The sequence below is a fragment of the Camellia sinensis genome, chromosome 11 (genome assembly GCF_055761805.1).
Source record: "Camellia sinensis isolate YWXY chromosome 11, ASM5576180v1, whole genome shotgun sequence".
NCBI classification, from domain to species: Eukaryota; Viridiplantae; Streptophyta; class Magnoliopsida; order Ericales; family Theaceae; genus Camellia; species Camellia sinensis.
The window spans coordinates 37,465,985-37,491,323 of record NC_138971.1 but is presented as its reverse complement, the minus strand read 5'-3'; the positions used below and the strand labels follow the sequence as shown (position 1 = coordinate 37,491,323).

Sequence of the window (25,339 nt, the reverse complement as noted above, 5' to 3'; positions counted from 1 at the left end):
GCACTGCCAGTAATGGATAAAACCAAGCTAATCTTTTGCCATCATTGATTTTTGAAGATTAATAAGCAGACCTGAAGACGTCTTATAGAAGGGCTCCCTCTACACACCCAGATCCCATGAATCTCCTTCCTAGTCTCTGCCTTCTTGCACATAGTCAACAAACCTTCATCACAAGTACAAAATAAAAAAAAATAAAAAGAAACGAAGATAACAAATCCCCTTTGTCACAAGATGGAACAATGAACCCATGATCAGCAAGGAGTGCGATACAATGGAGACAAATTCCATAATCAACTAGATCTACAACGTTGCAAATCCCAACTTGCTCATAATAGTCTTCAAGCCATTCAACTCTATCACAGGCTTTACTAATGTCAAGTTTCAAAGCCATAGAAATATTTCTACTGTACCTCTAATTTATCTGTTTGTATAACATTACTCATTTGTAAATCAAGATCACAAATGATGGCAATTCTGTTTTTAAATTGAGAGACCACAATATGCTACATCACTCCATGCAAAAAAATTGTAAAAATTTTCTGTGTACATCACCATTCAAAACAACTAATGCATGGTGTGTCTATCACCGTACAATTTTTCATGTATGCAACCTATATATATATATATATATTTGTTACATCGGAAAGAAAGAAACAGAGGGAAGGCTAAGCCCTTTCCCTTTAGATCCCTATCATGTCTGCCATAAGGTAACTTCTCAGTTCAGCTGGTGGTTCATTCACCACCAGCATGTCCTCTGGTTGGTCTGCACCCAGTTTGGCTAAGGCAGTCGCACAGAAATTCTCTTGCTTCATGATAGGTTGAATGATGCACTCACAATCACTGAAGAGTATTTTGGCATCCTCCACCAAGTCTCTGAAAGGGCAGTTGCTCTCAATTGGTTCCTCCATCAGCTTCACCACCTCAGCCACATCAGTTTCGATGAGCACATTGTTTATGCCTTTTGAAGAATAAAAGTCAGTCCTTTATATAAGGCCCATAACTCAGCTTCTAGACTAGTTACCATCTGCATTTTGCCGTAGAATCCACACACCCAAGCTCCTCTCTCATCCCTAAGCAGCACCAAAGCCTCCTCCTCCAGCTGTCCTGCAACCATCAATATTCATCTTGATTCCCCCTGCAGGTGGTAAATACCACTGAATCAGTCTATAAGCTTGTCTAGGCATAATAATTAAATTAAGAAAAGCTAGGTTGATTTCTCCAGAGTAGTCTAAAATGAATTTGAGGCTCTCTTGGTTACTAGTATTCTTATTTGCAACCTATATGAAAAATAAAAGATATATTGTTAACTCAAATGCTCTGTTCCTCCCAGTTGAAGTGGCTGGCCATACCAAACAGGTAAATCTGCTTAAACCATGTAAATTGAGAGTCACAAAATCCGATAGTTTTACACGTAAATCTGCTTAAACCACTGAATCAGTCTATAAGCTTTTCTATTATTTCATTATGAACTCAACTACACATACAAGTCTTTGATCAATGTAGATATAGAAACAAAACAAACTATCTCTAGATTAGTTATAGATTCTAACTAAGTTTGTTATAGAGGAGAGGATTGTGTACTGCTAATATGCTATCCTACATCCTTATGATAGTTTTGTACGTGTGTTATAGTTGTCATAACAGCTCTATCTTCAGTAGCCTTAGTTGTGGTTACGGTTACTGAGGTGATAGGATCTAGGGGCCAGTTGTGGAGACATAATTTTCGAAATGTCCATGTGGCATGACCTCGCCAAGAGTCGTAGTGAATGAATGACTCCTAGGTTTGGTGTATTTAGGATTCTTTTCAGAGGTTAACCCTAACCCAACTACGAGAAATGAATCCTGATGAAGTATTATTCCAAAAGGGAATAAGTGTTTAATTTGATCACTACTTCTAAGAGGAGGAAACCTCTAGGCAGGCACCCCTATGGGTGAGAGGTATGTGAATTTATGTGTGTTAATTTGAGTAACCGTTACTTTGTTGAAATTTTATTGAGATATTAGTTTATTGACTTATCATCGGAGTGCCCTCCCGATTGACGAGCAACCAACTTAGTTATTCTTCTAATTGTGCAAACGTGGATCTAGATTGCCTGTTCTATGGCTGTGTTCCCAGAATTCCAGGAGGAAGATCAGAGTATTGGTCGTGCGGTCAAATTTAAGCACACACATACTCCATACACTTTATTTTTTGATAATTTTTTGAATTACCTCTTCAAGATCATTAATTTTTTTTCCATACTTATTGCTATTCAATTCTTATATATTACATATTCCAAAAATGCTTACAAAAATAAAAAAAATAAAAAATAAAACATGAAAATGAAATATGACAAAACATAAAATGCTATATGCTCAGTTAAATTAAAATTTTAAAAATAAAAAAGAAGTGAAAGAAACTATTTTTTGTTCTGGTTGGGTTAAGAATATGAAAAAAAATGAATTAGATGATAGTAAAAATACATATATATATATATATATATTAATTTATTTTATTTTATTTTTCCTATAATCATTATCCAAATGTAGCATAATTATTATTCAAAAATTTAATGTCAAGTATCTTATGCAATTATCTTAAATATATGTAAATAAAATATAAAACTTATAGGGATAAATTACAGTCACCTCCCTTGTGGTTTCTCACAATTACACTGACATCCCCTCCTTTTTCTAAAATTACACTGACCAATGATATTAAGGTCAAATTAGAGTTTTTATCTTCTTGTATATATATATATATATATATATATCCATGAGATAGGCATTAATTGGTTAACAAAATGATTTATGTCCAAAATATTTCTTTATACATTCAGACAATATTTATAGATTTATATTTTTAATCATGTATAGATTGATTTCTCCAATATATATATATATATATATAATTATAGCTAGACTATTTAAATTAATTAATTTTCAAACTAAAAAGTAAAAAATGTTTGTTTAAAGTGCTAGATGGGACAAAGAAAAGGTATTAAATGGAATTGGGTCAAGATAAGTTGGTACAAATGTTGTAATATTTAGTTTGTGAATAACTAAAATTATGTCCGATCTTGGGTTTATATTTTAAGAGAATTGCATATCAGTGGGGCAACTAAAAAGATTTGCACTATATATTCGAATCGTTTGGATGAAAGTTTGACACACATAAAAAACATGCATCAAACTCAAGAAATGACTTGTACAAAACATTAGACAGACTCGAACCCCATGGAAATAAGATTTTTGTTATTCATATTTTCTAATTGATTTAAGATTTTTCATCATATTTTTAATATTTTATCTAATTTTAACTTTGCACCACATGTCTAACCATTCCATGCTTTTATAAATTACATAAAAGATAATCCATTCGATGAATCCATTCGATGAGATTATATACAAGGGGTTAGTTTAGTTAACAAGGATAAAGATTATAGAATATAGTTGGTATAGATTCTGACAAAGTTCAGCTAGAGGTTGATTGTAGGATTGAAAATTGTAAGGGTAATTGGGGGCAGGGGAATAAAAAAGTGTGTCTAGGGAAGGGAACTAGATATAGGAGTTGGAAGTGGTTAACAAGAGGAGTCAAATGATTTAGAGGTGGAGCTTGATGCACATTAGAGAGGACTTCATTTTGGATGGCTTGGGGAAAGGGGTCAATGCTACTCTTTTTAAAAAAAAAAATTGTTTCATTCTCCGATTTATTTTCGATTTTAACCAATTTTAAATGAATTTTATTATGTAATTGTAAATTAAAAATTTCAGTTGTTATGTCATTCGAGAAAATCTAATATAAAAGTATATATTATACAACTTATTCACATAATCTCAACTATATTTTTCTTTTAAATTTTAAGATAAAATTTTAACTATTTTTTTAAGAGAAAACTAGTAAAACATCCCTCTCCAACTTTTGGTTATAGGAGAGGTCTAATATATTTTTTTTCTATTAGTTCATGTACCTCAATAATATTATTAGAAAAATTTCAGCTCATTACAGAGAAATTTTGTGACAAATTTCTAAGACGAGTTGAAATTTCTATCTAAAATTTTTGAAATTTTTCTGTGAAATTTCTTGGTAAATCTGAAATTTCTCTGCAATGAAATTTCTTTGTGCCGAAATTTCTCTCCGAAAACGTTAATGGACCCCAACTACTATGAAAATATTGCATGTCCTTTATCTTACAAAATCTTAATATCAGGAACCTTAAACTTAAAACCTCTTTGTTTAAGACCGTGCAGTTTTATGCTAGTTTATATATACACAAGATAGATCCTTTTATTTGATGTAGGATTGAATCTAAAATGAGAAATATTATAGAGAAAAGAAAAGATTAAACATAAATATAAAAAAGAACACACCTCTTAGAGATTACATTATCCTTGGATTCAGGTTCGACATAGATTCCCTAATCAGCACTTTCAGCCAATTATTTCCAATGCTCTCCTGCTCTTCCTTAATTTTCCTGACAGATTCCACAACAGAGAAACCACAAAAGTTTACCTCAATCAGCTGCAGAGTGAGTATATCCCCCAAACTAGATGGTATTTCCTTGAGATTTCCACAACCTTCCAATGATACGTGTTGAAGGCTTGGAAAGTGACTAGAGCAGGTGATCCATTGCTTAACATTGAGCTGCTTCAGTTTCAAGAATTTGAGTCGAGGAAACCCACCATCAATTGTTGCCCATTGCTCTCCCCAGCCAGCATCCTCTTTTAATTTGAGAAGCTCAAGGTTGGGTAACAACATCCCAAGGATTGTTATCTCCTCCCACTCTATCCCTGTAAGTTTCAAGGTTAGCCTTTTAACATTTGTAGGAAACTTGACCTGTCGGAAATTGGTTGGGTACAATAACTCATTCTGTAGCTTCAAAGTCTCAAGGTGTGTTAAACATTCTAGATTAGGAAATTTCTCTGAATCTAACAACAGATGTCCACAAATTCCGAGCTTTGTAAGAAAAGGAGTTCTTGCCAATAAATCCTGAACATATCCACAAGGGTTTAAGTTTGTGATGGTTCGTAGGTTTTCTAATATAGAGGGATGGTTGTGATCAGTTACTTCTACTTTAGAACATAAAGACACATCATATTCTGCTCCTCCTTTAGCAGAAAGATGCCTCAACTTTGGAATCTTCCAAATGTTACATGGCAGAATAACCGCACTCCATTGTGCAGCAATAATCATAAGTGTTTCAAGGTTTGAGAGATAGGATATTGATGGCGGTAATTCACAGGAATCTTTCAAATTAATTGCCAAATACCTCAAATTAACAAGTAGTGTTAATTCTCTTGAAAAGAAGGCATTGATGTACCATATGTCCAACACTCTAAGAAGTGTGAAGGTCCGACAAATAAACGAGCACACATCACCAAACAAGTTGTTGTCGTAACGAATTTTTTTCTCAAACTTATTTCTGAAGCACAATAATGATTGAACAACTGCTGGGGAATAAGATTCGAAGAGAACATGACCAACATGACCACATATTTCCGAGAAGTAAGAATGGATGCACAGGCGGCGTTGGTTATTTGTTTCGTAATTACTTGAAGAAGAAGGAAAAGCATCTTTATAATTGTGAATCCACTGTAGGAAATTAATTTCGCTGGCTTTCTTCAAGCATAAATCACGCAACAAATCATGCATACGACATGCTTTAATTCGACCATCAAACCTTTTTTGAGCAACAATTACCAGACTTCTCTGAATTAGATCCATTAAGTAATCCTCTGCTACTTCCTCCAAGCTTTTCTGCCCAATTTTTTGTATAAACCCCTCAGCTATCCATAACCAAATTAACTTCTGCACTGGGATTTCTTCGCCTTCTGGAAATACTCCTAAATACAGAAAGCATGGTTTCAAGTGACGAGGCAAGTGATTGTAACTCAGTGCTAGTGTGTCCAAGTACTGATTTGGATCACTAACAATGTATGAACTTACACTTTGGGCAACTTGTTTCCACGACTCTTGTGCCTTGTTGTCCCTAGCAAGAAGTCCTGCTATTACAACAATTGCAAGTGGAAGCCCTTCACATTTTTTCATTATTTGCTTCCCAATTTCAATTAGTTCTGGTGGAGGGCAACTTTCATTTTGAAACACCTTCCATTGTAATAACTCCCAACTCTCTTCTTCAGTGAGAAAACGCAAACAATGAGGATGGCAATCAGGTGAGGCATACATAGCCAACTCTTTGAGGCGACTAGTGAACATAACTCTACTTCCATTGTTGTCATTGGGGAAATACATTTTAAGATCGACCCAGGCACCAATATCCCATATATCATCAATAACAATGAGATATCTCTTGCCTTTTAATTGCTTGTACAACGTTTCGCCTAGCTCCTCATTGCTCATGTTTTCAATTTTCTTTTCGCGTAGCTTCTCATTGCTCATGTTTATAATTTTATTGGTAAAGACAACATTAACAGAACGTAAAATGTCCAACAACATATTTGTTTTTCTGGGTAATTGAGAAGCATAGGTCCATGCACGAATATAAAAGTAGTGTGTGATGTAAGGATCATTGTACAGTTTTCTGGCTAAAGTTGTCTTACCGAGTCCAGGCATCCCAACAATTGATATCGTTTGTAGCTGCTTCTTCCCACCAGCAAGTAGCTCTTTTATAGTCAACGCCTCATCATCAAAACCCACCGTAATTTCTTCATCTACCATGGTTCTGCTCTCCATTGACATTGAGGAATGGACTCCATCATTGAAATCTTGTAGGAGTTGGATCTGATTTATCTGGTCATAAAACTGCACCACTTTTGCCTCAATCGGCTTAATCTCTTCCATTATATTTGTGCCAATTAAAATATCAAAAAAATTGTCACCGTTGTTGTAGCTGTCCCTCTGCCCTGGGACTTGAACATCAAAAGAACGGATGAGTTGTCTTGTCTTGCAGATCACATAATAAATTTGCATCGGCAGGTTTTTAGCTTCATGGTTCAGCTCATGCTGCTGCTGCTGCTGCTGCTTCCCATCCATATCCTTGAGAATGATTGCTAGGAATCTTAGCCGATTGTAAAAGGAGTCGATATGATCTATCTGATCTGCGGTCAAATTGCAAGCGTTACTGATCATTAGATGATTCAGTTTCTCCAAGACAGAATAATTTTCACCCATCTCCCTCCCGAATCCCTCTGTCTGTTTCCATCTCTCTATCTTTCTTTCTCTGTCTCTTTCTCTCTCTTCCTCTTTCTCTTTCTCCCGAATCCCTCTGTCTGTTTCCATGGTTCTTTTCTCCATTGATATTGGCGAATGGACTCCATGATGGAAAGACTTTTCATCATCATGTAGGAGGAGTTGGATCTGATATATCTGGTAATAAAACTGCACCACTTTTACCTCGATCGTCTTAATCTCTTCCATGATATTTATACCAATTAAAATATCAAAAAAACTGTCACCGTTGTTGTTGCTGTCCCTATGCCCTGGAATTTCAACATCAAAAAAACGGATGAGTTGTCCGGTTTTGCAGATCACATAATAAATTTGCATCGGCAGGTTTTTAGCTTCATGGTTCAGCTGCTGCTGCTGCTGCTTCTCGTCCATATCCTTGAGAATGATTGCTAGGAATCTTAGCCGATTGTAAAAGGAGTCGATATGATCTATCTGATCTGCTGTCAAATTGCACGCCTTACTGATCATTAGATACTTCAGTTTCTCCAAGACAGAATAATTTTCACCCATCTCCCTCCCGAATCCCTCTGTCTGTTTCCATCGCTCTATCTTTCTTTCTCTGTCTCTTTCTCTCTCTTCCTCTTTCTCTTTCTCTGCCTTTCTCTTTCGCATCTCTCAAATTTTGTGTTCTGAAGACGGAGTTCAATCACAAAAGACTTTTTGGGTGTTTTGCAGGAGAATCTTGAAATGGGTTGGTGGTGGTGTCGATCCAAAAAAAAAATTGAAAAGAAAGATCTTTCAGAGTGAAGTAAAGGAAACATTGAAGGCAGGAATGCAACGCCAAAAGTAAAGGTAAAGATGAAGCAAAGAGGAAATTCAATTTTTGGCTTAGGTTGGGTTGGAAGGTGGATCAGTTTTTTTTTTTTTTTTTTTTTTTTTTTTTTTTTTTTTTGACTTTTTAGTTGGTGTTTTCTTTTTTTTTCTTTTTTTTACTTTTTTTTGACTTTTTTTTAGTTTTAGATTAAAAAGTTGTGTTTGAGATAAGTTTTTTGATTTTTATAACTTTTATGAAAAATAAAATAAAATGATTATAGTTTGAATGTGATATTTTATTTTATTAGGTTAAAAAATTTATTTTGTCTTTTTGTGACTATTTTAGCTATAAAAAATCTCATTTTAATTTATGTCAAACGAAGGCTAAATTTTCACGTATTTTCTAATTTGACTTTCAAATTTTTATTACTATTAATTTTATATTTAAAATTTTAAAATTTTAATTAATTTGATTTTTGTTGTCACATCTTGTCTATAATTATACCGAATGTATTGACGTGATGCCAAAATTTATTTAAAATTTCATTTTATCCTCAAAATTATAACTTAAAAATCAATTTGTCTCCCAAATATAAAAAATTTTAAATTTAAATATTTAATAAATAATTTTTTATCTCAATAATGAAAAAATTAAATTTAAAATAATATATACTTTGAAAAAAAATAATAAAAAATATAAAAATTCTCATTTAGAACTATCTTGAGATTATAAAATATGGATAATTTGACAAATATGTCGTATCCGTATTGGGTACTTACCGATGTATGGTATTTCTGTATACGTACCGAGTACACAAAACACATACTCAAATTTTTCTTTCTTAATTTTTAATATACCTAGACATATCTAGTATATATTCAATTTGTGCCGTATCTTAGTCAAAACAATATTTTCTACTACTATAAAAATAAAATTTTTTTTACTAAATTTCTTTTTCATTTTTAGTTTTGTGTTTATCGTTTGTAAATATAATGATATTTAATTTTGGTTTATTTTATACCTGTATTTTTGGTAATAAATGTCAATTGTATGTTAGATTTAACAAATTAAATTATTTAATCAATTTTTGTGTTATTTCAAATTAAAAACAAATATTTTTTTATAAACGTATTAAGTCGTGCCCATACCTTACTCTTTTTTTTTTTTAATTTTACCTTGTCGATATTCTCGTATCATACAATACCAATACCCACATCCATACCTACGCTCCATAGGTCTCAAATTATTTTGAGTCAATCCCGAAGAAACTTATTGAACCAAAAATTTCTTGGCTACTCTATGCGTGTGTGAGAGAGCAATTGTAGCTAGTTTATTACAAATTAATTTTAATAGAATTGATCAATTAATAGTAATTTCAAAATTGAGTTGGAAAAAAATTCAAAATTCAGTCAGTACCTGGTACAGGTACGACATGTTTGTCGAACTACACATACTTCGTAGTCTCAAGATAATTCTAAATGAGAATTTTTAGTATTCGTTTGTAAAGTATATATTATTTAAAATTTAATTTTTTTCATTATTGAGATAAATAAAATTATTTATTAAATATTTAAATTTATTTTTTTTTATATTTGGAGGGCAAATTGATTTTTAAGGTATAATTTGGGGGGTAAAATAAAATTCTAAATGAATTTTGGTGCCACGTCAGTACATTTTATCCAATTGTAGACGGAATGTGACAGTAATAGTCAAATTGATCAAAATTTTGAAAATTTAAGTGTAAAATTAATATTAATTGAAGTCTGGAAATCAAATTAAAAGACACATGAAAATTTGTGAGTCAAAATGGTATTTCCTCGAAAACAAAAGCAAAGAGCTTTACTTGTATAAAAGTGAATCACCACCTTCTAGTCTTTGTGCGTTAAATAAATAAAGGAAAATGATATAGACACCCATTAGTTACTTATTTTCTAAACTTAATAATGTGAAAGTGATATGATTAATTGATAATTAAAAAATATATGAAAGAGAGTGTTATTTTTAATATTTTAATTAATTATCACATTACTGAATTTAAAAATTGAGTCTAATTTTTAATTTTGAATAACAATACTCATAAATAAATGTAATTATAAAGATCAATAATGTAATCTAATTTAAGTTCCCAATTCACCGGCTATTTATTCGGTGCCGGTATAAATTTTTATTATTTCCACAAATTTTTAAACTGTATCATGTAGAGAGAGAATTAGAAAATTGCAAATATATATATTTTTTACCCATTAAATTCAATGTAAATGTATAGAAAATATCTAAAATACATATTTTTATTAATTTTAATAACTAAAATATATTATTCTGAAAGTTTTACTATGATAGATTAAAAATAAATAAAAAATTTTAAAAATTTAAAATTTATTTTGTTATAAAGTTCAAACATTAATTAATTTTTTTTTTAATTTCTCTAATTTTTTTTTAACATTAAACTATTCCAATAAATTTGTTTAAGGCACCAACCAGTACCATACGCCTAACTTTGACTGGGCAAATGAAGACCTTTTTTTTTTTTTTTTTTTTTTTTGCAATCCACTGGGAGTGTTCTGAAATATTTTTGTTTACGTCACATCAACTAAATCAAAGTACTTTGATCCTATCCATATATGGGAAATTTTCATTACAAATTTAAGTTATGTTTGGTTTTGACTTTTTAGTTAAAAAAATACAAAAGATAAAATTAATATTGAGAGCTCTAAATCCCTTAGGATTTGTTTGGGATATTCTAAATAAGTGCACTTTTTGAATTTTTATGAAATATGAATTGAGTTTGAAGTGATGTGGTAGAGAGGTGATGTGACTTAAATAAGATAATGTGACTTAAATAGAATAATGATTTTTTGACTTTTTTAGGGAATGCCAAACAAGGCCTAATTTTGAAACTCTAAAAAGAATTTTAGTGATGTGGCAAGGAGTGGAACCCACATGTGATGTGATGTGTTTGTTTATGTTTTTTATTTTATTTTTCCTCTTGCTACATCATTAGAGTTCTCTTTAGAGTTCCAAAATTAAATCTCTCTATCATTGTTGATAAGACAAAATATCACATTCAAGCCATAATCATTATAGTTTTTTTCTTACAAAAGTCAAAAAAGTCAAAAATAAAAATCAAACGAAGCTAAAAAAAAGGCAGGCTAAAATAGCTAAAAAGCCAAGTTATTTTAGCTCTTCCCAAACGAGGGCTTAATGACTATGAAATAAAAATGTAAATTTATAATTATTTTAAATTAAAAAAAGATCATTACACTACCCATTAAATGATATAATAAAACCTCTCTATTATAAATATATAATGAAGAAAATCACAATTCTTAAATTAATAACCAATGCCTACAATTGCGCTTATAATTTTTGATGCAATCTATACAATATTCATTTCATTTCAAATTATTTGTTCAGCATAGAAAACGAGAATTTTCTCATATCAAATTTTATATTTTTTTTCACTAATTAAAAAATCTTTTTAATTATTTTTACTTTATGAAAAAAAATTAAAATTTTAATATAAATATAAATATATCATTTTAAAATTTTCATTTTTCATGTTCGAGGTAGTACATCACAACATGTATTTTTGAAGGGTCACGCTAATAGTCCCTGCCTTTTTCTTAAAGAGACGACATTTGGTATTTTTTAAGGACGCTCGGGCCAAAAATCTAATTTTAAATTTTGTTTAGTGAAATGTCCAGTGCTAAATCAACTTCTCCACAAGCTCTTACAGAATGACCAAACTACCCTTTATTTCCTCTCATGCGTTTCTCTCTTGATTGACGTGAATCTTTGATTTTTGTTTGTTCTGGACATGTTGCTCAATTCAGGGAAGTTGGACCTTTTATGTTTTTTGGGGAATTAAATCAAATTTGGATCCAAACAAAAATCCACAACATATATAGGCCCTGTTTGGTAGAGTTGTGCGAAAGTGATTATAGATTATAACTTATAGCTGTGAGCATAAGCTGGTAACATGTTTGGTGTAGCTGTATGATTATAGATTTAAGCAGTAGAGTAGTGTTTGGTAAATAAACTGTAAAATAGCTTTTTGTTGTGTAATTGTCATCTTTGCCCTTATGAACATTATGAGTTTCTGGTGATGCCTTTTGGACTAACCAATGCATCGACTGTGTTTATGGACTTGATGAACCGGATCTTCTGAGAGTTCTTAGATCATTTTGTGGTCGTCTTTGTGGATGACATTTTGATTTACTCACCCTCTGAGGAGGACCACGAGGAATACTTGCGAGTGGTGCTTGAGTTGCTTAGAGCCCATATGCTGTATGCTAAATTCGAGAAATGTGAGTTTTGGCTAAGGGAAGTTAAGTTCTTAAGCCATGTGGTATCAAAGGAAGGGGTGACTGTAGATTCATCCAAAATTAAGGCAGTGCAAGATTGGGCACAACCTAAGAATGCTTTCTAGATTCGTAGTTTCTTGGGGTTGGCCGGGTATTATCGTCGGTTTGTAAATGATTTCTCCAGATTAGCTTCACCTTTGACTAGATTGGTGAGGAAAGGGATTAAATTTGTGTGGAGTGAGACTTGTGAAAAGTCATTCAAAGAGCTTAAAGATAGACTTACCACCGCTCCAGTCTTGATTATTCCAGAGAGGGGTTTGGGCTATTCAGTGTATTGTGATACCTCACGAGAAGGTTTGGGTTATGTGTTGATGCAAGAGGGGAAGGTAATAGCCTATGGTTCGCGGCAGTTGAAAACCCACGAAAGAAATTATCCTACTCACAACTTAGAGTTAGCAACAGTGATTTTTGCCTTGAAGATTTAGAGGCATTATCTGTATGGTGAGAGATTTGAAGTGTTTTTTGATCATAAGAGCCTGAAGTATCTGTTTACACAGAAGGACTTGAATTTGAGGCAGAGAATGTGGATGGAGTTCATAGAAGATTATGACTTCGAGTTACATTACCATCCGGGAAAGGCCAATGTTATGGCCGACGCTTTGAGTAGGAAATCTATCAGTAGTGTAGCATGTATTGCCATCCAGAAATGGGCGATGTTGGGTGCCCTTGGCGAATTTGACTTGCATCTGGGCAAGTTTGTTAAGTCTGCAGCCTTGTTTTCTGTAGTTGCACAACCTACACTTGTGAACCGAGTGTTAGAAGCACAGAAGGGTGACTTGGAGGTAGAATCCCTCCGAGAGAAGATCTCCAGTGGGAAGGTAGAGAAGGGTTTGACTGTGTATCCCGACCTGAGTGTGAGATACCGTAACTGCTTGTTCGTGCTGGAGTCCTGCCGAGAGGAAGTACTCCGAGAGTTTCATCATTCACTCCTTGCGGTGCATCCGGGAGGCACAAAGATGTATCATAATCTGAGTCACCAGTTTTGGTGGAGGGGTATGAAGAAAGATGTGGCAGTGTTTGTATCGAAGTGCCTTACTTGTCAGCAAGTGAAGGCCGAGTATTAGAGGCCAGCGGGTTTGTTGCAACCCTTGTCTATAGCTGAATAGAAATGGGAGCATGTCACAATGGATGTTGTTGTGGGCCTTCCAAGGACTCAACAGGGTAGTGATGCCATTTGGGTGTTGGTTGATCGACATACTAAGTTGGTGCATTTTATCCCTATGTGCGTAAGTGATTCGGTAGACTATTTTGCCGACTTGTATATTAGGGACATAGTGAGGTTGCACGGGGTCCCAGTGACGATTGTTTCGGATAGAGATCCGCGTTTCACCACTCGATTGTAACAGAGTTTGCAGAGTGCCTTGGGCACTAAGCTAACTTTTAGTACTGCGTACCATCCTCAAACTAACGGACAGTCCAAGCGTACTATCCAGATTCTTGAGGATATGCTTCGAGGCTGTGTCCTTGACTTTAAGGGGTTGTGGGAGAGACACTTACCCTTAGTGGAGTTTGCCCACAATAACAGTTTCCAATTGGCACCGTTTGAGGACTTGTATGGCCGACCGTGTAGATCTCCGGTGTGTTGGGCCGAGGTGGGTGATGCACCTTTGTTTGGTCCAGAGTTAGTTCGGGAAATGTTTGAGAAAGTGGCACTTATCCGTAAGAGGTTGGTTACAGCCTAGAGTCGGCAAAAGAGTTATGACGACCGTAGGAGGAGACCTTTGTCATTCGAGGTGGGTGATCATGTCTTTTTGAAAATATTACCTAGACGGGGTTTGATGAGATTTGGGAAGAATGGAAAGTTATCCCCTCGGGATATTGGCCCTTTTGAAATCCTTGAGCGGATTGAAGAGGTTGCATACCGTTTGGCTTTGCCGCCACAACTTTTCGGGGTGCATGACGTGTTTCATATTAGCATGCTTCGGAAGTACGAGCCGGGTCCATCGCATGTATTGGATTGGACCTACCTAGAGGTAGACCAGGATGCCTCATATGAGGAGAGACCGGTGAGAGTCTTGGATCGACGGGACCAAGTCTTGCGAGGCAAGACAATCCCCTTGGTCAAAGTATTATGGAAACGTCGAGGGGTTGAGGAAGCGACTTGGGAGCGTGAATTGGTAGTCCGAGAGAAATATCCGGACTTATTTGTGATGTTTGAGTGAATGTTGAGAATTTAGTTTTGTTTATGAACTATGAAAACATTGTATATGTTTTGAATTATGAAAGCATTGTATATGTTGAATATGTTTCGGAAACGCAAGTTGATTCAAACATTGTATGTGTTTTGAAAATGTAAATTTATCATAAACATGGAATATGTTTTAGAAAAAAAAAGAAAAAGAGTTATATGTATTGAAATTGGTTAAATTTCAAAAGATACATATTGAAAATATATGTTGAGTTATATTGTGGAATTGTTCTCCTGTGAAGGGATGGAATGACCGGTAAATGGGTCATGATAATGAGAATTTGATTGTAATCACTTGAAGATTGGATAATCATGGTTTTAAAACTTGTACTAAAATTTCGGGGACAAAATTCTTTAAGGGGGGGAGGTTATAGCGATCCCGGTTTTGCCCCGACCTTCATCGTGTCCCGGACTCGGGTTCCGTGGTTGTATGTTGTTGTCCATGTCTTGTTTTCATCCTTTAATTCTTTGAATTTGAGTTTTGGAACTTGCTGGGCGAATTTGGAACAGGTTGGTTGTTAGTTGGTTTATATTGTTGTTGCCCAGATTTTGACTTCTTCGCTTGAGCGAGCCTTGTGATATTTGCTTCTTGCGCTCGAGCGAGTTTTGAGGGTTCTCAGGTTTCTCTCCCAGACGCAGCTTTTCTGGGAAGGTGAAGTTCTTCGCTCGAGCAAGGCTTCTTGCATTCGAGCGAGTCTTGTGAAATTGTTTCTTCACTCGAGCGAGTGTGTGCATCTGTTGCAGACCTGAAGCTTTGCATCCTGAGCTCAAGCGAGGTCACTTATTGTGCCTGGTCGCTCGAGCGACAACTCCTTCGCTCGAGCGAGGACTGCATACATCAGTTCATAACTGGGTCTTTTTACATCACTTTTGGATTTCATGTCTTCCCAAAACCCTAATCTGGCACATTCTCTCTCTAAAGTTCTCTCTCTCTCTACAAATACTTCAAGATCCAAGCATCTCTCAACCCCTAGTTCCTTTGTTAAAGAGTTAGAGCATCTTGTGGGCTTCCTCTTGATCCGAACAAAACTGAATTTGGAGCAACTTTTGACGTTCTTCATCATCTCCTTTGAGCTTCTACTCTTGAGGTAAGGAAATTCTACTCTTTAGTATGGGTTTTAACCTAGGTATTTGACATTTTGTATAAATGGTGGAATTTGGGAAGATTTTGGTGAAGCTAGGGTTTGGGTTTGAATTTTGAAAGAGGGTTTTTCCATATTTGGCTTCATATATGTAGATGAAGGCTTGATTATGATGTTATATGAAAATAAATGGTGAGATTGAGACTTGGGTATGATATTAGGAAAACGGGAAAAGTTTCGCCCTAATTTGTGTTAAAAAACTATTTTGAATAAATAATGAAATTGATGTGAGAAATATGAAATTGGAAGGGTGTATAATTGAATGGCGTAGTTGGATTTGTTAAACCACTCACCTATGAAAATTTGATAAATTATCTGTTTGATAGATTGTATATCTGTTTAGAAATATCTGTTTTAGGCTATCGGTGGAGGATAGCTATGATTGTTGTAGAAAGTGCATGCGGATTTGGTAAATTGAAACTAATCATTTGAATTATGTCATGTAATATGACGGTCTGATTAAATCATTGAATATGTGATTTGGTTAGTCATTGTATATGACGACGCTTTTAAATACATTGTATATGTATCATTGTTTGGGAGGAGATAGGGGTTGGACTCCATTGAAAACTAAGTTGACCAGTGTGACACCCCAAAAAAAAATTTTTTTTTTTTTTTTTTTTTTTTGAAACGTCATAAGATTTTAAATAACAATAACTTGCTAGATAAAATTTTAACTACTAGTTAGGAACTTTTAAGTTCTTACAAAGCCAAAGTCCAACGACAGAATAAAACTACAAGTTCACACACAACGTCACAACATAGTTTAATCCTAATACAAGGGATAACAGGATTTTATTCTGACAAAATATTGACTCTAAGTCAGCCAAGGTTCGATATTGGCAGCAGCTCCAATTTCAGCCTCAGTCCCTTCTTCAACATAATCTGGCATGAAACGCCAGGGCAACAAAATATATGCCATGAGTTTTGCAACACAGTAAGAAAACGTAACCAACCTACCATTCTTTTTAAGAGACAAATAATAATATTCTAAACATGAGATAACAATATAATTATACACAGAAATTACAACCATTAGAATAGTTTCCGTAATTTTAATAATTTAGGTGACACTCGAAATCTCACCAAAGAGATTTAACTTACCAACCACTAAGCATGGCAACGGTTAATTTGAAACCCTCCCTTGGTCAAATATTTAAGTGTTACCAACCGTAACTACCAGGGATGCCCACGTCCGGAGTTATATACCCAAGTAGTGGCATCCGCGGTCTGCCCCAAGGAAACGGTCTGCCAGGGGTAAGCAACCTCCCTGTGTGCCACCTGCACATCCACCCTTATTCCAAAACCGAATACCGAAAAGGGTTCAAATAAGTCCCGTGCCATCTTAGAGTTTCGCAACACAATTTACGTGAGAATTCTCAAAACCAGGGCTCACCCTGAACAACCGGTGTTAACCGTCAACCCTTAATTCCGTACAGTCTTTAAACCAAGACTCACTCCGAACAACTGGTATTAACCGTCAATTGTTAACTTTGTATATGCCGTTAATCATTTCAGTTAATTTTGATATTAATCACAAATAATTTTATACCAACTCATTAAAATTCCCAATCATAAAATATTGCATGTGTCACACAATACTAAATAAAAGTACAGAATGTAAATAAGCAATTTATTTAAACCATGGTATGAAATAATAACTTAGATACAAGAATTAAATCCTAAACACACACATGCACAAATTTTTGATTTACAAAATTAGACTAGCATAATATTAAAGTGGTGATTTTATTCTGTCCAGAAAAATTTTCAGAGTATATATCTTGCAATTAAAATTATAAATACATTACTTATACAACTCTAAAATTCATATCAATCTACAGGATACTAAATAAACATGTTATGGTTATTTTTCAGAAAGCTTTTTCAAAAAATAACTTATAAATAATTCTAAACAAATTCCAAGGGTGTTTATGACACAGATTTGTCACATTTCCTTATATTAATTCCATGCTTAAATTTATAGATCAAACCCATAATCTAAGAATTTATTATGAAACTAGACTTCTCAAATTTCATCTTCTAGTTAGAAATTACCAGATTTGGCTTAGTATAGAATTTTAAATAAATTTTCAAATACATGGTAAAATCTGTCTCACAGTTTCAGATTCAGTTAGAAATTTGTATAAATTCGTAGAAAGCTCGAAAATTGTTTCCAAAAATTTCTGGATAAACTAGACATCATTATCAACAACTTTGTAGAAGAAATCATCTCGAAATTCTGAGTATAAAATTGTCTAAAAATTCGGGTAACATGCTGGCAGATTCAAGACAGAGTATTCTCAACACAGTTTCAGGTTTAGTTAAAAATTTGTATAAATTCGTAGAAAGCTCAAAAATTGTTTCCAAAATTTTTTGGATAAACTAGACATCATTATCAACAACTTTGTAGAATAAATCATCTCGAAATTCTGAGTATAAAATTGTCTAAAAATTCGGGTAACATGCTGGCAGATTCAAGACAGAGTATTCTCAACACAGTTTCAGGTTTAGTTAAAAATTTGTATAAATTCGTAGAAAGCTCAAAAATTGTTTCCAAAACTTTCTGGATAAACTAGACATCATTATCAACAACTTTGTAGAAGAAATCATCTCGAAATTCTGAGTATAAAATTGTCTAAAAATTCGGGTAACATGCTGGCAGATTCAAGACAGAGTATTCTCAACACAGTTTTAGACAATGTATCAAATGTACATAATCTGAAAAATTTCAATTATATAAAAACAAAATGAGAGGATTGAGAGGGTTTTATTACTTAGTAATAGAGTGACAAAATGGTTGAGAATTTTGGCTTCTTTAATCTCCTACTCTTCTTCCTCTCCTAACACCAAGCTTGGGGGCTTTGGGGATTTCTCTCTTCTTCTTTTTTTTTTCTTCTTTTTTTCTTCTTTTTTTTTTCTTTCTCACCGGATGCTTGCATGCACAAGGAAGGCTTGCATGCATATAAATATTGAAGACATCTCTCTCTCCCTCTCATTCTTTCCATTATTTTATTTCCTCAAAAACACTCCATTCTCTTTCTCCAATTTCTAAGAGCCAACTTTCTCTAATTTTCATAAGTTCTTCCCTAAATTTTATGAAGGATGGTGGGTTTGGTAGAAGTTGTGGGTTGTTTGCCCACGGTTTGTTTGTTTGTATTTTTTTTTTTTTTTTTGTGTGGGTTTCTGAAAATTGACACACTAAGATTTTTAACTAAGGTATTTAGTAAGAATAGTTATTATATTGAATCATAATTAAAATAATTTATAAACAACAAATATTGAACACCCACAAAATTATTATTCTTAATAATGTCTTGTTAGTGATTGAATTGAGTCAATTTAAAACTAACTTTTACACTAATGTATAATTCAGATAGACTATAGACAAAATTAATTAATAAATTTTCTTTAAAGAATAATTAAAAGATGGGTTTTCACAATCTACCCTCCTAAAAGAAAATTTCATCCTCGAAATTAATTCGTACCTTTAGACTCGAATAGTTGAGGGTAATTGATACGTATCATATCTTCTCGCTCCCACGTTGACTCTTCCGTCCCACGATGTCTCCAGAGAACTCGAACCAATGGTATAGTTTTGCCTCGTAATTTCTTCTCGCGACGATCTAAAATCTTGACAGGCTTTTCTTCAAATGTCACGTTTTCATCAAGATTAATTTCCTCCCAATTGATGATGTGAGAAGGGTGTGGCTCGTATTTTCGTAGCATAGAGACGTGGAAAACATTATGCACTCCAGCCAGTTGAGGCGGTAGAGCCAAACGGTACGCCACTTCTCCTATTTTGTCCAAAGTTTCGAAAGGCCCTATGAAGCGAGGTGACAACTTTCCCTTCTTTCCGAAGCGAACAACTCCTCGGCGAGGCTGTATTTTCAGAAACACATGATCTCCAACTTTAAATGCTAAAGGTCTTCTCCTTTGATCTGCATAGCTTTTCTGCCTACTCTAAGCGGTCTCAAGCCTTTGCCTAATTAGTTTCACCTTCTCGGTAGTTTCCTGAACTAACTCTGGCCCTAAAAGAGGTGCTTCTCCGACTTCTGTCCAACATATTGATGATCGGCAAGGCCGTCCGTACAAAGCTTCATACGGTGCCATACCAATACTTGCTTAAAAACTGTTATTGTAAGAGAATTCGACTAGTGGTAAATATTTCTCCCAACTACCTTTAAAGTCCATCACACAAGCTCGAAGCATGTCTTCTAAAGTCTGAATTGTTCTTTCCGATTGACCGCCAGTTTGAGGGTGAAAAGCTGTACTAAAACACAACTCTGTACCCAAGGCCTTTTGCAGACTTTGCCAGAACTGTGACGTAAAACGAGAATCACGATCTGACACTATTGAGACCGGTACTCCGTGCAATCTAATGATTTCTCGAATAAATAATCGACTTAAAGATTCGAGTGTGCCTGCTGGCCCTATTGGTAGGAAATGTGCCGTCTTAGTTAATCGATCAACCACCACCCAAATTGCATCATGGCCTTGCAGCGATCGGGGTAATCCTGTTACAAAATCCATTGTTATGTGTTCCCATTTCCACTTAGGTATTGGTAAAGGTTGGAGTTTCCCTGCCGGCGTTTGATGTTCTGCCTTCACTTGCTGACACGTCAAACACTTAGATACGAATTGAGCAACGTCCTTCTTCATTCCACTCCACCAATACTGTCGCTTAAGATCCTGGTACATCTTATTTCCTCCCGGATGAACCGCAAAAACCGAATGGTGAAATTCTTTAAGTACTTCCTCTCTTAATTGTTCGATGTTTGGCACAAAAATTCTACCTAAATACCTTAAACTACCATCTTGATGGAGCGTCCAATCTGGTGAAGATTCCCCGGACACTAATCGGGCCTTGATGGAGTCGGTCTCCTGATCAAATCTTTGGGCTTCCAACACTTTGGTAAGAAGTTGGGGTGTTGTAACTATTGTAAACAACCTACCCATCCCATTCTGAGTCTCTGGTTGTAACTTAAACTCATTCACAGTGCTTACCATTTCCCATTCTTTAATTGATATGTTGGCTACCATCTCTCTTGTCTTTCGACTTAGTGCATCTGCTACAACATTAGCCTTCCCGGGATGATAAGATATGGTGAATTGGTAATCTTCAAGGTACTCCATCCAGCGTCTCTGCCTCATGTTCAAATCTCTTTGTGTGAACAAGTACTTCAAGCTTTTGTGATCGGTAAATATCTCAAATTTTTCGCCATAAAGGTAATGTCGCCAAGTCTTAAGTGCATAGACCACAGCCGCCAACTCCAGATCGTGAGTAGGATAATTTTTCTCATGATTCTTCAATTGTCTTGATCCGTAAGCCACTACCTTCCCGTTTTGCATTAACACACTACCTAGCCCTTCTTTAGAGGCATCACAGTAAACAGTGTACCCAACGTCACGTTCGGGTATGATTAATATTGGAGCGCTTCTCAGTCTCTTCTTGAGTTCTTGAAATGACTGCTCACATGCTTCGTTCCATTCAAACTTTACTCCTTTTTGCGTTAGGCGTGTCATTGGCTTGGCTAATTTGGAGAAATCCTGAATGAATCTCCTATAATAACCTGCTAATCCCAAGAAACTACGAATCTCAAACGTATTCTTAGGTTGTTTCCACCCCATCACTGCTTCTACTTTAGCAGGGTCCACTGATATCCCTGATTCAAATACAACATGACCTAAGAACTTTACTTCCTTTAGCCAAAATTCACATTTGCTAGCTTTAGCATACAATTGGTTTTCTCTTAGAATTTGCAAAACGGTCCTCAGATGTTGCTCGTGGTCTTCCTCCGATCGTGAGTATATCAAAATATCATCAATGAATACTACCACAAATTGGTCCAAATAGGGGGTAAAGATTTTGTTCATTAAACTCATGAATACCCTAGGAGCATTTGTCAAACCAAATGGCATTACCACAAACTCATAGTGGCCATAACGGGTTCGAAATGCAGTTTTGGGTATATCTTCTCCTCTAACACGAAGTTGGTGGTATCCCGACCTAAGGTCAATTTTGGAAAAACATTTTGAACCTCTTAATTGATCAAACAAGTCATCAATTCTGGGTAAGGGATATCGATTTTTAATGGTGGCTCGATTTAGTTGTCGATAATCGATGCACAATCTTAAGGTCCCATCCTTCTCCTTTGCGAATAATGCTGGCGCTCCCCAAGGGGACGTACTTGGTCTGATGAACTTCTTACTCAACAGTTCTTGCAACAGCTCCTTCAATTCTCGAAGTTCAGCTGGCGCCATACGATGTGGTGCTATTGAAATCGGTGAAGTCCCGGGTTGAAGCTCAATCGTGAAATCTACATCTCGTTTTGGAGGTAATCGTGGTAATTCGTCAGGGAAAACATCAGCGTACTCGCACACCACATGGGGTAATCCTGGATCCTCTCGATTTTCGTCTTCCAAAATTAGGCTCGCTAACCATCCAGTTAGTTGATCATGCCATCGCGACTTGCGACACGTTGGAGTCAGAGAATCTTGTCTATCCCCTTTAAATTGGACTTTCGTGCCGTTAAGGGAGGATGCTGTCACTGTCTTACAGTAACAATCAATAATGGCTCGATGAACTGACAACCAGTCCATTCCTAGGATGACGTCAAAATCCGACATATCCATAACTCTTAGATCACAGATCAAATGTGAACCGGAGATTTCTAGCTCACAAGATTTACATACTAGATTTACTCGGGTTTGACCTCCTAAGGGTGAAGCGACACTCATAGCTATCTCTAACGCTTCTGGCTTTAAACCCAAACTTGTCACACATGCAGTGGATATAAAAGAATGCGAAGCTCCAGAATCAAATAATACTTTAACCCAAGAATTCATAAGGATTAACATACCTTGAATTACTGATGGGTTATCAACATCTTCTTCTTCTTGGAGAGCATACATTCTTCCTACTGCCTGTTGGTTAGTCTCTCCCGGTTTCTTTCCATTTCCAGCTCCTTGTGGTTGTGTTCTTGGTCGGCCTGCATTCTTAGAGGCTTGAGGCTGCCCCTTGTTGGTCTGGGCATGTTGAGTAGGCTTAGAACCTTGCCCTGGTTGGCATTTGTTGTATGGTTGTGCCCCTCGCTGATCCATAAAATACTTCCCTCCTTGAGGACACTCACTTCGACGATGCCCCTGTTGACCACATCCGAAACATCTTCCTTTCCACTCACTTACAAAGTTTCCTCCTTGCTGGTTTCCTCGATTCTGTCTTTGTTGCTGCTGCATCCCTCCGGCATAAGGTGCTGGCGCAGGATGGTTTCTGGTGTTACGGATTGGGCCTCCTCCGCGTGGTTGGTTGTTGTTCCTTGATCGCTGATTTCGAACGCGTTCAGAATCTGCTAACTCTCGTTCCACAATTAAAGCTCGATCCACCATTTGGGCATAAGTGGAGAGTTGTACTACGATCAATTTTCCTCTAATGTCTGTGTCCAAACCCCATTCAAATCGCCTAACCTTATCCTCTTCATTTGCTACTATGGCTGAAGCATGCCGTGAAAGAGCTTCAAAACGGTTCGCATATTGAGCGACTGACATTTTTCCTTGTTTCAGTTGAAGGAACTCTTGAATCATTTCTGGTCTTAGCGAGTTAGGAAAATACTTTTCCATGAACAGGTCTTCGAACTGTCTCCAAGTTAATGTCTCTACTTGTCGAGTACTTTTGATCATTTCCCACCAATGATCTGCTTCCCCTTCCATTTGAAATGCCGCTATAGTCACTCTATCTTGTTCATTTCGGATGTCGGAAGTATCTAGCAACTTCTTAATTTGTCTTAACCAAGCTTCAGCTTCATGGGGGTTTGATCCACCAAGGAATTTGTGGGGACGTAGCTTTTCAAATTTTGCTATCATCTCCGATTTGTTTTGATCTTGGTTTCGGGGTGGTATATTGCCTACCCTATCAGCAATCGCGCGTATAATTCGAGCAACATCGCCATCAGGCACTCCATCGCCATTACCGTTGTTATTATTTCTTGTTCGTCCAGCCATTCTGCATGACGGGATTTTCGTGTGATTTATTCACTTATTTATTATCAGTATTATTATTATTATACTTATGTGCAAGGACAGTTAAAAAAAAAAAGACTTCATTAATTAGATTAGATAAGCTACAATTAGCAAAATACAAATAGAACAAAGGAAAAGATTAAATAATATACTACGGGCAAGAGATAGCCCCTACAATCCGAGTTAACTCCTACACTCAAAATTCTAAACTAGGCAATTTCTTTTACATGTAAGCATACAAAACAATCAGTTAGCCTAGTTTATAGTTCCCTTAAGACCCCTTAAAATAGCCAAGGAAAGTCTCTCCACACCAGGGCTTCCGGCTCCCATGTGGCTTGGAAAAGTCCCATGAATCGCCATAGCACCCTTACGAAGATAGCAGTTTCGCACACACGATGCCCTAGCAGCAGCACCGGCTCCTCCCGATAGGTCCTCCAGTCTCTGAAGTCCACTGATCCATCTCTCCTCACAATTCTGCTTGGGTCGGGCATGATATACTGAAGGCTCCAAAAGTCAAAAAGGTCGCCCACTCTTTCGGTGAAACCGTCCGGAAAGGGGCCTAGTTGATATACCCAGGGAGTCTCTTGTCTTAGGATCTGGATAGGTCCGATATAGGTGCCCACCCAACTCTCATTTTTCCAAGCACAACCTCCGAGGGGATAAAGTCTGACATATACAAAAGAGCCAACCTGCAACCCGTTTTGCACATCCCAACCCTCAAACGTGGCTCCTATATCTCCAGGGTTCCCCTCGGTATTGCCTTCCATAGACTCATCCTCAGTGTCTGACTCAATCACAATAACCTCCGGGGGGTTGTATATTGGTACAACTTCTTCAACTTCTTCAGACTCAGGTTCAGGCTCAAGTTCAGGATCAGGTTCAGGGTCAAGCTCAGGCTCAGATTCATAGTCTGCTATAGGCATTTCCACGTCTTCACTTGGGTCGGATTCTATGTCATAGTTTTCCACTGAATTTTCCTCGTTAGTGTTAATGTCTGATGACCCTGGCATCCTACAAATAAAAAGGTTCTAACTTAGTTAGGTCACCGAGAATTACAAATTAACTTAAGGTTTTCTTAATTGTAAAAATAATAAACTACTACCCATGGCCCAAAGGTTCAAACCTAGGCTCTGATACCACGCTGTGACACCCCCCAAAATTTTTTTTTTTTTTTTTTTTTTTTTTTTTTGAAACGTCATAAGATTTTAAATAACAATAACTTGCTAGATAAAATTTTAACTACTAGTTAGGAACTTTTAAGTTCTTACAAAGCCAAAGTCCAACGACAGAATAAAACTACAAGTTCACACACAACGTCACAACATAGTTTAATCCTAATACAAGGGATAACAGGATTTTATTCTGACAAAATATTGACTCTAAGTCAGCCAAGGTTCGATATTGGCAGCAGCTCCAATTTCAGCCTCAGTCCCTTCTTCAACATAATCTGACATGAAACGCCAGGGCAACAAAATATATGCCATGAGTTTTGCAACACAGTAAGAAAACGTAACCAACCTACCATTCTTTTTAAGAGACAAATAATAATATTCTAAACATGAGATAACAATATAATTATACACAGAAATTACAACCATTAGAATAGTTTCCGTAATTTTAATAATTTAGGTGACACTCGAAATCTCACCAAAGAGATTTAACTTACCAACCACTAAGCATGGCAACGGTTAATTTGAAACCCTC

The 25,339-nt window shown here is 35.8% G+C and overlaps 2 protein-coding genes across 3 annotated transcripts; both read right to left on the bottom strand.

Moving 5' to 3' along the window:
• Nucleotides 1-463: 463 nt before the first annotated feature.
• LOC145801910 (putative late blight resistance protein homolog R1A-3) lies at nucleotides 464-7,993 on the bottom strand. Of its 2 annotated transcripts, none has more exons than XM_082893732.1 (2): nucleotides 4,351-7,993; nucleotides 464-1,135 (listed from the first exon to the last, which is right to left on the bottom strand). In XM_082893732.1, the coding sequence occupies exon 1, from the start codon at nucleotides 7,778-7,780 to the stop codon at nucleotides 4,361-4,363; it is 3,420 nt and encodes a 1,139-aa protein (XP_082749858.1). In that variant the 5' UTR covers nucleotides 7,781-7,993; the 3' UTR covers nucleotides 464-1,135; nucleotides 4,351-4,360. The 2 variants fall into 2 exon arrangements, with proteins under 2 accessions (XP_082749858.1, XP_082749859.1); XM_082893733.1 differs by lacking the exon at nucleotides 464-1,135 and adding an exon at nucleotides 1,148-1,362.
• An 11,100-nt stretch (nucleotides 7,994-19,093) lies between these two features.
• On the bottom strand, nucleotides 19,094-23,617 carry LOC114283551 (uncharacterized). Its single transcript, XM_082894953.1, has 2 exons — nucleotides 21,808-23,617; nucleotides 19,094-19,263 (listed from the first exon to the last, which is right to left on the bottom strand). The coding sequence occupies exons 1-2, from the start codon at nucleotides 23,615-23,617 to the stop codon at nucleotides 19,094-19,096; spliced, it is 1,980 nt and encodes a 659-aa protein (XP_082751079.1).
• Nucleotides 23,618-25,339: the final 1,722 nt, after the last annotated feature.